General features: G+C 47.5%; 1 protein-coding gene across 3 annotated transcripts in view; it reads right to left on the minus strand.

Annotated features, from left to right (window-relative positions):
• The window catches only part of LOC146856679 (receptor-interacting serine/threonine-protein kinase 3-like), a 1,419,725-nt gene that overhangs the window by 169,482 nt on the left and 1,237,669 nt on the right, over window positions 1-12,574 (minus strand). Inside the window, exon 10 of one of the 3 annotated variants that reach the window (XM_085647181.1) lies at window positions 3,818-3,882. The exons of the other annotated variants lie outside the window; for them this stretch is intronic. Within the exon in view, the coding sequence (XP_085503307.1) occupies window positions 3,863-3,882 (20 nt within the window). The 3' untranslated portion in view covers window positions 3,818-3,862. Of the gene's footprint in view, window positions 1-3,817; window positions 3,883-12,574 lie in introns of those variants that run through there. 3 annotated transcript variants of the gene reach the window in all.

Genomic DNA, 12,574 nt, shown 5'->3' on the forward strand with positions numbered 1-12,574 from the left:
ATTTAAGCCCTATGGGTGGGGGTGGCAGTAGTGATGCGCAACATAAACCCTATGGGTGGGGGTGGCAGGAGTGATGGGCAACAGGTCCCCTATGGATTGGGGTGGCAGTAGTGCTGGGAAACAAAAGCCCTATGGGTTGGGGTGGCAGTAGCGATGGGCTACATAAGCCCTATGGGTGGGGGTGGCAGTAGTGATGGGCAACATAAGCACTATGGGTGGGGGTGGCAGTAGTAATGGGCTACATAAGCCCTATGGGTGGGGGTGGCATTAGTGATGGGCTACATAAGCCCTATGGGTTGGGATGGCAGTAGTGATGGGCTACATAAGCCCTATGGGTGGGGGTGGCAGTAGTGATGAGCAACATAAGCCCTATGGGTGGGAGTGACAGTAGTGATGGTCAACATCAGCCCCATGGGTGGTGGTGGCAGTAGTGACGGGCAACATAAGCCCTATGGGTTGGGGTGGCAGTAGTGATGGGCTACATAAGCCCTATGGGTGGGAGTGGCAGTAGTGATGGGCAGCATAAGCCCTATGGTTTGGGGTGGCAGTAGTGATGGGCTACATAAGCCCTATGGGTGGGAGTGGCAGTAGTGATGAGCAACATAAGCCCTATGGGTGGGGGTGACAGTAGTGATGGTCAACATAAGTCCTATAGGTGGTTGTGGCAGTAGTGATGGGCAACATAAGCCCTATGGGTTGGGGTGGCAGTAGTGATGGCCTATATAAGTCCTATGGGTTGGGGTGGCAGTGGTGATGGGCTACATAAGCCCTATGGGTGGGGGTGGCAGTAGTGATGAGCAACATAAGCCCTATGGGTGTGGGTGACAGTAGTGATGGGCTACATAAGCCCTATGGGTGGGGTGACAGTAGTGATGGTCAACATAGGCCCTATGGGTAGGGGTGGCAGGAGTGATGGGCAACATAAGCACTGTGGGTGGGGGTGAGAGTAGTGATGGTCAACATAAGCCCTATGGGTGGTGGTGGCAGTTGTGACAGGCAACAGGTCCCCTATGGGTGGGGGTGGCAGTAGTGATGGGCAACATAGTCCCTATGGGTGGGGGTGGCAGTAGTGATGGGCAACAGGTCCCCTATGGGTGGGGGTGGCAGTAGTGATGGGCAACATAGTCCCTATGGGTGGGGGTGGCAGTAGTTGGGCAACATAGTCCCTATGGGTGGGGGTGGCAGTAGTGCTGGGCAACATAAGCCCTATGGGTTGGGGTGGCAGTTGTGATGGGATACATAAGCTCTATGGGTGGGGGTGACAGTAGTGATGGTCAACATAAGCCCTATGGGTGGGGGTGGCAGTAGTGACAGGCAACATAAGCCCTATGGGTTGAGATGGCAGTAGTGACGGGCAACATAAGCCCTATGGGTGGGGGTGGCAGTAGTGATGGGCAACATAAGCCCTATGGGTGGGGGTGGCAGTAGTGATGGGCAACAGGTCCCCTATCGGTGGGGGTGGCAGTAGTGTGGGCAACATAGTCCCTATGGCGTGGGGGTGGCAGTAGTGATGGGCAACAGGTCCCCTATGGGTGGGGGTGGCAGGAGTGATGGGCAACATAGTCCCTATGGATGGGGGTGGCAGTAGTGATGGTCAACATAAGCCCTATGGGTGGTGGCAGTAGTGACGGGCAAAGGTCCCCTATGGGTGGGGGTGGCAGTAGTGATGGGCAACATAGTCCCTATGGGTGGGGTGGCAGTAGTAATGGGCAATAGGTCCCCTATGGGAGGGGGTGGCAGTAGTTATGGGCAACATAGTCCCTATGGGTGGGGGTGGAAGTAGTGATGCGCAACATAAGCCCTATGGGTGGGGGTGGCAGGAATGATGGGCAACAGGTCCCCTGTGGGGGTGGCAGGAGTGATGGGCAACTGGTCCCGTATGGGTGGGGGTGGCAAGAGTGATGGCCAATTTAAGCCCTATGGGTGGGGGTGGCAGTAGTGATGCGCAACATAAACCCTATGGGTGGGGGTGGCAGGAGTGATGGGCAACAGGTCCCCTATGGATTGGGGTGGCAGTAGTGCTGGGAAACAAAAGCCCTATGGGTTGGGGTGGCAGTAGTGATGGGCTACATAAGCCCTATGGGTGGGGGTGGCAGTAGTGATGGGCAACATAAGCACTATGGGTGGGGGTGGCAGTAGTAATGGGCTTCATAAGCCCTATGGGTGGGGGTGGCATTAGTGATGGGCTACATAAGCCCTATGGGTTGGGATGGCAGTAGTGATGGGCTACATAAGCCCTATGGGTGGGGGTGGCAGTAGTGATGAGCAACATAAGCCCTATGGGTGGGAGTGACAGTAGTGATGGTCAACATCAGCCCCATGGGTGGTGGTGGCAGTAGTGACGGGCAACATAAGCCCTATGGGTTGGGGTGGCAGTAGTGATGGGCTACATAAGCCCTATGGGTGGGAGTGGCAGTAGTGATGGGCAGCATAAGCCCTATGGGTGGGGGTGGCATTAGTGATGGGCTACATAAGTCCTATGGTTTGGGGTGGCAGTAGTGATGGGCTACATAAGCCCTATGGGTGGGAGTGGCAGTAATGATGAGCAACATAAGCCCTATGGGTGGGGTGACAGTAGTGATGGTCAACATAAGTCCTATAGGTGGTTGTGGCAGTAGTGATGGGCAACATAAGCCCTATGGGTTGGGGTGGCAGTAGTGATGGCCTATATAAGTCCTATGGGTTGGGGTGGCAGTGGTGATGGGCTACATAAGCCCTATGGGTGGGGGTGGCAGTAGTGATGAGCAACATAAGCCCTATGGGTGGGGGTGACAGTAGTGATGGGCTACATAAGCCCTATGGGTTGGGGTGGCAGTAGTGATGGGCAACATAAGCTCTATGGGTGGGGGTGGCAATAGTGATGGGCAACAGGTCCCCTATGGGTGGGGGTGGCAGTAGTGATGGGCAACAAAGTCCCTATGGGTGGGGGTGGCATTAGTGAAGGGCAACAGGTCCCCTTTGGGTGGGGGTGGCAGTAGTTCTGGGAAACATAAGCCCTATGGGTTGGGGTGGCAGTAGTGATGGGCTACATAAGCCCTATGGGTGGGGGTGACAGAAGGGATGGTCAACATAAGCCCTATGGGTTGGGGTGGCAGTAGTGACGGGCAACATAAGCCCTATGGGTTGGGGTGGCAGTAGTGACGGGCTACATAAGCCCTATGGGTGGGGGTGGCATTAGTGATGGGCAACATAAGCCCTATGGGTTGGGGTGGCAGTAGTGATGGGCTACATATGACCTATGAGTGGGGGTACTGAAAAACAATGTTCACAAGGAACTCATTTGGAATTCATTTCCTAATAACAAACAACATCAATAGTTGTCATAGAATGAATCTTTCACTAAGTTAACAAAAAGTTAACACATAGAGTAAGCCTACACACAGAAATTATTTCACAAAGCCTCAGCCGAGGTCTTTTATTGAATTAGAAAATTGTCAAAACACATATTAAAACATATCATATATACAATATTCCTCTCTTATTCTATTATATTTACAGTGCAAAGTGACCCCAGTGAAACCATAACCATACACACACTAATATACAAAAAACTTTGTAAAAATGACAAAAAAAGAAGGGGTTATTGGAAAAGTTTAAACAAGGACAGTTGTGTAAATGTTGTAATGGTGCAGTCGGAGCTGTCTCTTATTATGTATGTCGACGACGTTTCGACCCACTTCTAGATGCCGGGTCTCATCAGGACTGTTAATATGGGGACTGGTGAAAGAAAAAAGAGGAAGTATGACTATGTTGGACAGAATAAAAATATTTCTAATTAAGCACTATAAGGGTATTATATATATAGTAGCAGGCTTACCTAGTTTAAAGCATACACATGTCCATGTTGGATCCCGTATGCAAATTATTTAATGGTATCAGCACCTATAGACAATGGATATATGTTTGTCATTATAGGCCTGTGTTCACAAAGAAATTTAGACAATTTCTTAGCAGTACACCACAGAGTGTAAAAATCAAATATACTCACTTGGCCAATAGAGCGTCTACTTATAACTTCCACTTATATGGATGAATTCAGTCAGAGTGGAATGGAAATCCTAATGCATGAAGAATAGGGATATTTACTTAGATTAAATGATTTCCCATATTAGCACCATGGTGTCACTTATCCCAGTGAAACACTTACTTGGGATTCTTTACTATGGATATTCCTTATTTTATTGAAGCCCCATCATTCTAGAGGGATGCGACCTGCTGTTTTTGCGCTACGACTGTGATATACAAAAAGAAGCAAATTCATTATGATTTGATTTGATTTGATTTGAATGGGATTTATAAAGCGCATGGCTGCCCGAGAGCGTCCCAGCGCTGAGGAAAATCAAATAAGTCAGGCGAAAGCGAAGGGAGGTTAAGGGAACAGCCACGTCTTTAGAGAATTACGAAAGGATAGAAGGTTGGGTTGGGCGCGGAGGTCCGGAGGAAGGGCATTCCAAATTTTAGACGCCTGATAGGAAAACCGCCGGCCTCCGGAGCGAGCTTTCTTGAACCTGGGTATTTGGGTGAGGTGGGCATTAGAGGAACGAAGAGTTCTACTCGTGGTGTGAGGGACCACGAGGTCTTTAAGGATGGGCGGGGCTTTCCCATGGAGAATTTTATGGGTTAGGCACAGGGCTTTGAACTGGACCCTTTGCTCCACGGGCAGCCAGTGGAGTGCTCTAATCGCCGGTTTGGCAGAGCAGCGATTTTTTGTGCCTGTGAGAATCCGGGCAGCAGCATTTTGCACCACCTGCAGCCTGGCTATGACTTTTTTAGGTGCGCCGAGATATAGGGCATTTCCGTAGTCCAGTCTAGAAAGGATGAGGCCCTGTAAGAGTAGCTTTCTTGACTGGAAGGGAAGTAGGTGGAGGATCTTGCGGGAGGTACGGAGTAGGCCAAAGCAGATTCCAGCCGTGTTCCTTGCTTGGGTGCTTAGGGACAGGTTATGGTCCAACCAAATCCCCAAGCTTTTGATGTCAGTTTTAGGGGTTGGGGGGGGACCCATGCACGGGGGCCATAGAGACTCCGGTCGGAAGTGGGACTGATTGCCAATTACCATTAGCTCAGTTTTATCCCCATTGAGTTTTAGTTGTGAGGCGTTCATCCAGCTGACTACGTCCCCCAGACAGGAGTGCAGGTCGGTGGTAAAATTCTCTGGCCGACTGAGGGAGACAACCAGCTGTGTGTCGTCGGCGTAGGTCAGAAGTTTAATGCAATACGGGACGACAATTTTCTCCAGGGGCGACATATACACGTTGAAGAGCGTCGGGCTCAGGGACGAGCCCTGGGGCACTCCGCAACGTACCGGGGTCTCCCTGGAGATAAAATCGCCATCCGCTACCTGGAAGGAGCGATTGTGGAGATAGGATTTGAGCCAAGAGAGGGCCAGACCCGAGATCCCAAGGTTTTCCAGCCGTTGTACCAGGACATCGTGGTTGACGGTGTCGAATGCCGCACTGAGGTCCAGAAGGATCACTGCCACTGATCCTCCTGCATCAATGATCTTCCTAGCCTCTTCGACAACCGCCACCATCGCTGTCTCAGTGCCTTGGCCCGGGCGGAAACCGGTTTGAGATGTTTTAAGCAGGTTGTTGGATTCCAGATAATTTGTTAGCTGACCATTAATAAACTTTTCAGCCATCTTGCTAATACCTGGAAGAAGGGAGATCGGCCTGAAGTTGGCCAAATTACCAGGGTCGAGATTAGGCTTTTTGATTAAAGCTTTTACCACAGCCTTCTTCCAATTTAAGGGAACCGTTCCACTTTCTATGGAAGAATTTATCAGGTTCACCATAGGTGTTAGGATGGTGGGGGCGACCTGTTTTAGATGTCTCACTGGCGCTGGGTCATGCGGGGAACCGCTTTTAAGGGAATGAAGTATGGGCCCTAAGGTTGCCTCACTGATGGAAAGGAAGCTGATGAGTTCTGAATCCCCATTCTGGCACTGCGGCAGGTGAGGAGGAATGGGGTCTTCAGAGAGAAGAGGGGGAAGGTGTTGGAGGATTTTTTGAATTTTAAGGTCGAAGAACGTGGCTAGCTCATTACAATGGTTGTCCGAGAGATTATGCGTGACAGATGGCGTAGGTGTCTTTAAAAGTTCTTTCACAATTAGAAACGTTTCTCTGGACGAACAGGATGCCTCTCTAATTTTTTTATTAAAAAAGGATATTTGAGCATTTTTTAGAGCCTTTTTGTAATTGAGAATAGTATGTTTGTAGTCATTTTTACTATTAGAATCAAAATTTTTCCTCCAAACTCTTTCCGCTCGCTTGCAAATTTTCTTAAGGAGGCGTATCTCTTGGGTGAACCACGGAGAGGTGGCTTTTTTCCTAGGTTTCCGATGCAGTTTTTTGGGAAGGACTGTGTCTAGCGATTTAACAACCCAGGACGTGAACTTCGCATCTGCCAGATGAGGGTTCAATTCGGGATGTGGCCTGGTGTCCTCTAATGCTTGTTTCCATTTGTCGATGTCCAGATTCGCCCAAGGGCGGGAAGGTCTGCTGGGTGCTTGGGTAGAAGGAGGTGTGGACTGGATTCGCCAAATAAAAGGGATGAGCAGATGGTCGGACCATGGTACAGGGATCGGTGTACCCACCACAAGGTCGGGAAAATTGCAGAAGATGGGATCAAGCAGGTGTCCACGATTATGTGTGGGAAGATTGTTTTGCAAGTGGAGTTGGTTGTCTGCCAGGTCTGAGATCAGTTCAGTGGCTGTTTCGTCTTTGCTATTATCGAAATGGACATTAAGGTCCCCTAAAATTAGGAGGTTGGGCTGTGTACTGACCATGGCCAAGGAGCATTCTAGAAGTGAGTTATGGAATTGCCCCATAGCTCCTGGAGGGCGGTAGATGAGAATTCCTGCGAGGGAGATACAGGGGGACATTTGAATAGAGAAATGAGTATTTTCACAGTCCGCCAGGGGGCTGTCTAGAAATCTGCAAGCGAGAGACTCTTTAAATATGATGGCAATCCCTCCTCCCCTGCCCTTAGGGCGGTTCAGGTGTTGAATCTGGAATCCGTGAGGTAGGGCCTGTACTATATCTGCGTCTGAATCAGGCGCAAGCCATGTTTCTGTAAGAAACAGAATCTCTAGGTGGTGTTCCTCGATGAGTAGGCGTATCTCAAGGGCGTGTTTGGGCAGAGACCTGCAGTTGATCAGGGCCATGTTGATGATCGTTTGAGGGTGGTGCTTGTTAGTAGAGGAAGTAAGTTTAAAAGGACAGTGGGGGCAGTGGGTGAAGCATGAATCTCCCCTCAGTGAGTGGGAACATGTCTGTTGAACAGGCAGATTGAGGTGGCATAAGGAATCCCTGGAATAAGAAATCCTCACTTGCTCTCCTGTGCCTGGCTCCTGGCTCGTTCTGGCGCGGACGGGCGCAGACGGGCTTGCCTTAGGCGCGCCTTCGGCGCGCCATCGTCGCGCCCGCTGCGCTCGTCCGCTGCGCTTCCTAGGGATGCCCATGTTTTATGGAAGGGAACTTCTGGCTGGGGGCGTGGCCTCACGGTAGAGGGCGTGTCCTGGTCAATCGGCAATGGCGGCAATCTTTCCACGGAGCCCGAGACAGCGCTACTATCCGCTGTTTGGGGGGCTCGAGTGAGTCAAGATGCAGAGGGATTGTGCTCAGGGAGAGAACGTGCCCAAAAAACAACAAGTAAGTGACTACAATTTTAAAAGTAGTGGCGAGTGGTCTCCCGGCTTCCGCCTCAGGAGATGTTAAGAGATTTTCTAAATACCGTTTGGATTCGGCGCCCTTTATTTAGATTTCTGGCTGGGGGCGTGGCCTCACGGTAGAGGGCGTGTCCTGGTCAATCGGCAATGGCGGCAATCTTTCCACGGAGCCCGAGACAGCGCTACTATCCGCTGTTTGGGGGGCTCGAGTGAGTCAAGATGCAGAGGGATTGTGCTCAGGGAGAGAACGTGCCCGTAAAAACAACAAGTAAGTGACTACAATTTTAAAAGTAGTGGCGAGTGGTCTCCCGGCTTCCGCCTCAGGAGATGTTAAGAGATTTTCTAAATACCGTTGGATTCGGCGCCCTTTATTTAGATTTCTGGCTGGGGGCGTGGCCTCACGGTAGAGGGCGTGTCCTGGTCAATCGGCAATGGCGGCAATCTTTCCACGGAGCCCGAGACAGCGCTACTATCCGCTGTTAGGGGGGCTCGAGTGAGTCAAGATGCAGAGGGATTGTGCTCAGGGAGAGAACGTGCCCAAAAACAACAAGTAAGTGACTACAATTTTAAAAGTAGTGGCGAGTGGTCTCCCGGCTTCCGCCTCAGGAGATGTTAAGAGATTTTCTAAATACCGTTTGGATTCGGCGCCCTTTATTTAGATTTCTGGCTGGGGGCGTGGCCTCACGGTAGAGGGCGTGTCCTGGTCAATCGGCAATGGCGGCAATCTTTCCACGGAGCCCGAGACAGCGCTACTATCCGCTGTTTGGGGGGCTCGAGTGAGTCAAGATGCAGAGGGATTGTGCTCAGGGAGAGAACGTGCCCGTAAAAACAACAAGTAAGTGACTACAATTTTAAAAGTAGTGGCGAGTGGTCTCCCGGCTTCCGCCTCAGGAGATGTTAGGAGATGTTGTGAGAATGATGTTCTATACATCATTCTCACAACCGTTTGACTCTATCACTGATTGCAAGTACTCACATTCTTGCTGAGTTGTAATGTTGCAATGCAGGGGGGTTCCGCGATACTATTGGCAATTGAATTTCACCTCCAACACGCTATTAGTTCGTGTCTTGTCTTCAACGGACCGAATCACGCTGGCTCCTAGACTCGCAGAGCGCGTGTCCGCTCTCCTTTTATGTCCGATTCAATAAGGGGAATAATGGCGGCCATCTTGTAATGGCTAAAAGTAGCGCGAAGTATTTTCGCTATAGTTCCAATACATACATTCTAATAGATAATGTGCCTCAGTGGCGAAAAGTCTATGTCCATCACTATCGCTATATACATAGGATCGAAAAAGAGAGACTGCATCTCGGTAGATTGTGATGGAGTGGCCATCTTAGATTGGGATATTCTCCCAGGAAGTTGTATGTGTCAGAGATTTGGAGGCGGCCATCTTGTAATGGCTAAAAATAGCGCGAAGTATTTTCGCTATAGTTCCAATGACCAATACATACATTCTAATAGATAATGTGCCTCAGTGTTGAAGAGTCTATGTCCATCACTATCGCTATATACATAGGATCGAAAAAGAGACTGCATCTCGGGAGATTGCGATGGAGTGGCCATTTTAGATTGGGATAGTCTCCTAAGAAGTTGTATGTGTCAGAGATTTGGATGGGAGTGGCCATCTTAGATTGGAAATATTTCATGGCCAACTTGTCTATTTCGACATGAAAAATTGTGAAAGGACTCTTCACGATAAGATGTCAATACCCCATCTCCACAATCGAGTCTTGATGCCCGATATGAGTTTTAGTACGTTTAAAATTGAGAGAACTCTATCCTATACTTTTGAGTAAATTTACGATGCGGTGGCCATCTTGGAATGGGACAAAAATCACATTAACAACATGATTTGACAGAATATTGCCCGTACCCACTCTCTAGCTATATTCCATAGGGTGTTTTTATGAAATGGTCCTCTATTGTTATTATTCTAAATGTCACCTTTTGCAGTATTTTCATATTTTCACCTTTAGTTAACTTTTTTATTTATTTATGTCGACTATAGAAAAACCTTAGGATAGAGTCAAGATATAGATTGCAGAGACATGGTAATACATTCTTTTGTCTGATGCGCAAAGACACCACAATGATCCACATTCATTACAATGTTGCTTCTATCTCAGAATAGTTTAGTTCATATTCACACATTGTATGGTCGGGTTCACATATTAGATTTCATTACCATCATTACACAGTCATCATTACATAGTCAAACCGCATTGACATTACATTATACCATTTGGATTATTGTACATCGAGAACATTGTAATACAAGGTACTTTTTATGTTCGTTAACTACTCACTGTTACAAAAGTTGCTAGGATGTGAAAAAACAGTGCTGTATAGAGAAGATATAGTTAGCTGAACACTTTTTGTATGTCTAATGCAGGCTAATGAATTTACGCCACTCCTCGAGATTGTTCAGACCTTTCTTAATAGACCCACATTTGTCTATCCATTTACACTCCAAGGACTGGAGAATCAAGGACAGGTCACCACCTCTGGGTGGAAGTGTAGCCTTCTCTACCACCTGCCAGGACAAATCATTAGCTGTGTGGTTTTTTTCAATGAAATGATCGACCAGGGGGGCATTCAACACTCTGCATCTAATTCTACTCCTGTGTTGGCCTATCCGTGCCTTTACTGGTTGCATGGTTTGTCCAATATAGATTAGATCACATGGACACCAAATGCAATAGATGACATTAGGAGTAGAACAATTCGTTAGTGCCTGCAATTTGATCTTGATGTCTCCATGTTCAAAAAATTTGGTTTCTCTAGTAAGGCTACAGGCCACACAGTTCCCGCATTTGTAGTGCCCTGTTACTGCTGGCAATGACCAAAGTTCCTGTATACTTTTTTCTTTTTTACATATGCTCGTGTCCGAGTGTACCAGATGGTCTCTGATGTTCTTTCCTTTTTTAAAAGAAAAAAGGGGCATTTCTTTGCAGCAATCTAAAGTGACAAGGGTAGACCAGTGTTTCTTAATTGTCCGTTGTATTTGTGTACTCCACGGACAGAAAGTGGTGACGCATACGACTTTCTTTACAGGTTCTCTCACTGACTTCTCCAATAGAACCTCCCTCGGACTGAACCACGCCCTCTTCATTGAGGTTTTAACCAATCTCTTGGGATATCCCCTTTCTCGTAGCCTCTCACTCAAAAGATTGGCTTCTATGAAAAAGTCTTGTTTCTCTGTACAATTTCGTCTCAGCCTCAGAAACTGGCCATAAGGTAGGCCATCTCTGAGTGACCTTGGATGGAAACTGTTGTATTGTAATAAGGTATTCCTATCCGTCGGCTTCCGGTACAGAGTGACATCTAGATGGTCGCCTTTACATCTAATTTTGAGATCTAAAAAGGGAACCATTTCTTTATTCTTAAAATAGGTGAAGGTCAATGCAGACTGGCAAGTATGTAAATATGTCATGAAGTCATCCAAATCTTTGGTGTCTACCCACACAAAGAAAATATCATCAATATACCTTTTCCAACACTTGATGTTCGTGTGGAAAGGATTGTTGTTGTTGATGATAAACTTCTCTTCTAGGTCCCCAACATAAAGATTCGCCAAATTTGGGGCAAAAATAGCGCCCATTGAAGTTCCGGAACATTGTTGATAATAGTCAGAATTAAAACTGAAATAATTCTTAGTCAAAGCAATGTTCAACAGGTCAGTTATAAACTCTGTGGGGATCTCCAATGGTGCAGGTCTTTTATTCAAAATTTGTTCGATTACTTTAATACTGTCAGTTTGGGGAATGTTGGTATACAAGGAGTTGATGTCCATTGTAACCAGGGTCTCCGTCTCTGGATTGTACTCCATATTTTCTATCAGATTGATCATGTGGGTACTGTCTCGGACATATGTTGGCAAATCTGGTACAAACCCCTTGATGAAACTATCAATATAGTGGCCCAACGGTTCCATTACAGACCCGCAGCCAGATAGAATAGGTCTGCCTGGAGGGTTTTCCGAGTCCTTATGCACTTTGGGTAGAGTGTATAGGACCGGTGTCCTAGGGTGGGTTTTATTCAAAAAATCGAATTCTGGTTTTGTTAGGAAGCCATCTTCTAAAGCCTTCGATGTTACAGACTGTATTGACTTTTGTATGTCTTTCAGGGGATCCCGGGGCAATTTTTTGTAATGTTCTTCATTACTGATTTGCCTCATGATTTCAGCTTCATATTTCGATCTTTCCTGAATGACTATACCGCCACCCTTATCGGCGGGTTTCAAAATAATCTGGTCGTTGTTCTTTAAGGAAATCAAGGCTTCTCGTTCATGTTTTGAGATGTTGTATGGAGTGAATTTTTTTTGTGTCTTCAAAATCGAGATATCCTCCAAAACCCCCTTCTCAAAAGCTATGACTTCAGGTGGCATCATAACGTTTGTTGGAAAGAAGGTGGATTTAGGACGCATTAGAGATCTAGGATTAGTGGGGACTTGTGCACGGTCACAGAAAAAGACTTTTAAACGTAATGACCTGAAGAATTTATGTAACTCAGTCTGCAATTGAAAAAAGTTTGTGGATTCCGTCAAAACAAAGGACAGACCCTTACTGAGGAGTGATAGCTCGTGGGAGTTCATAACATGGTTGGATAAGTTGAAAATTGGTATACACTCCTTGTTATGTATGGTATCAGCCTTCATAGTGGTGTCTAAATTACTCAATACTTCTCTGCTGTTATTACCCAGTTGTTGATATGGGTCTCTAATATGGAGATTACTTTGTATTACTAGTTGTTCGGGCCCCATTTGTAGTATTGGCGGCGCGTTTGCCTTTCGCCGGCAAACTGGTGCCATACTCTTCGCTGGTTCCGATTGGATCCCCTTCCCCTCTGGGCCTGTCCTAAAAAAGGCTGTTGTACTTGTTGTCTTGGCAGTGCACTTGTGCCCT

This window comes from Triturus cristatus, chromosome 3_2 (genome assembly GCF_964204655.1).
Source record: "Triturus cristatus chromosome 3_2, aTriCri1.1, whole genome shotgun sequence".
Lineage (NCBI taxonomy): Eukaryota > Metazoa > Chordata > Amphibia > Caudata > Salamandridae > Triturus > Triturus cristatus.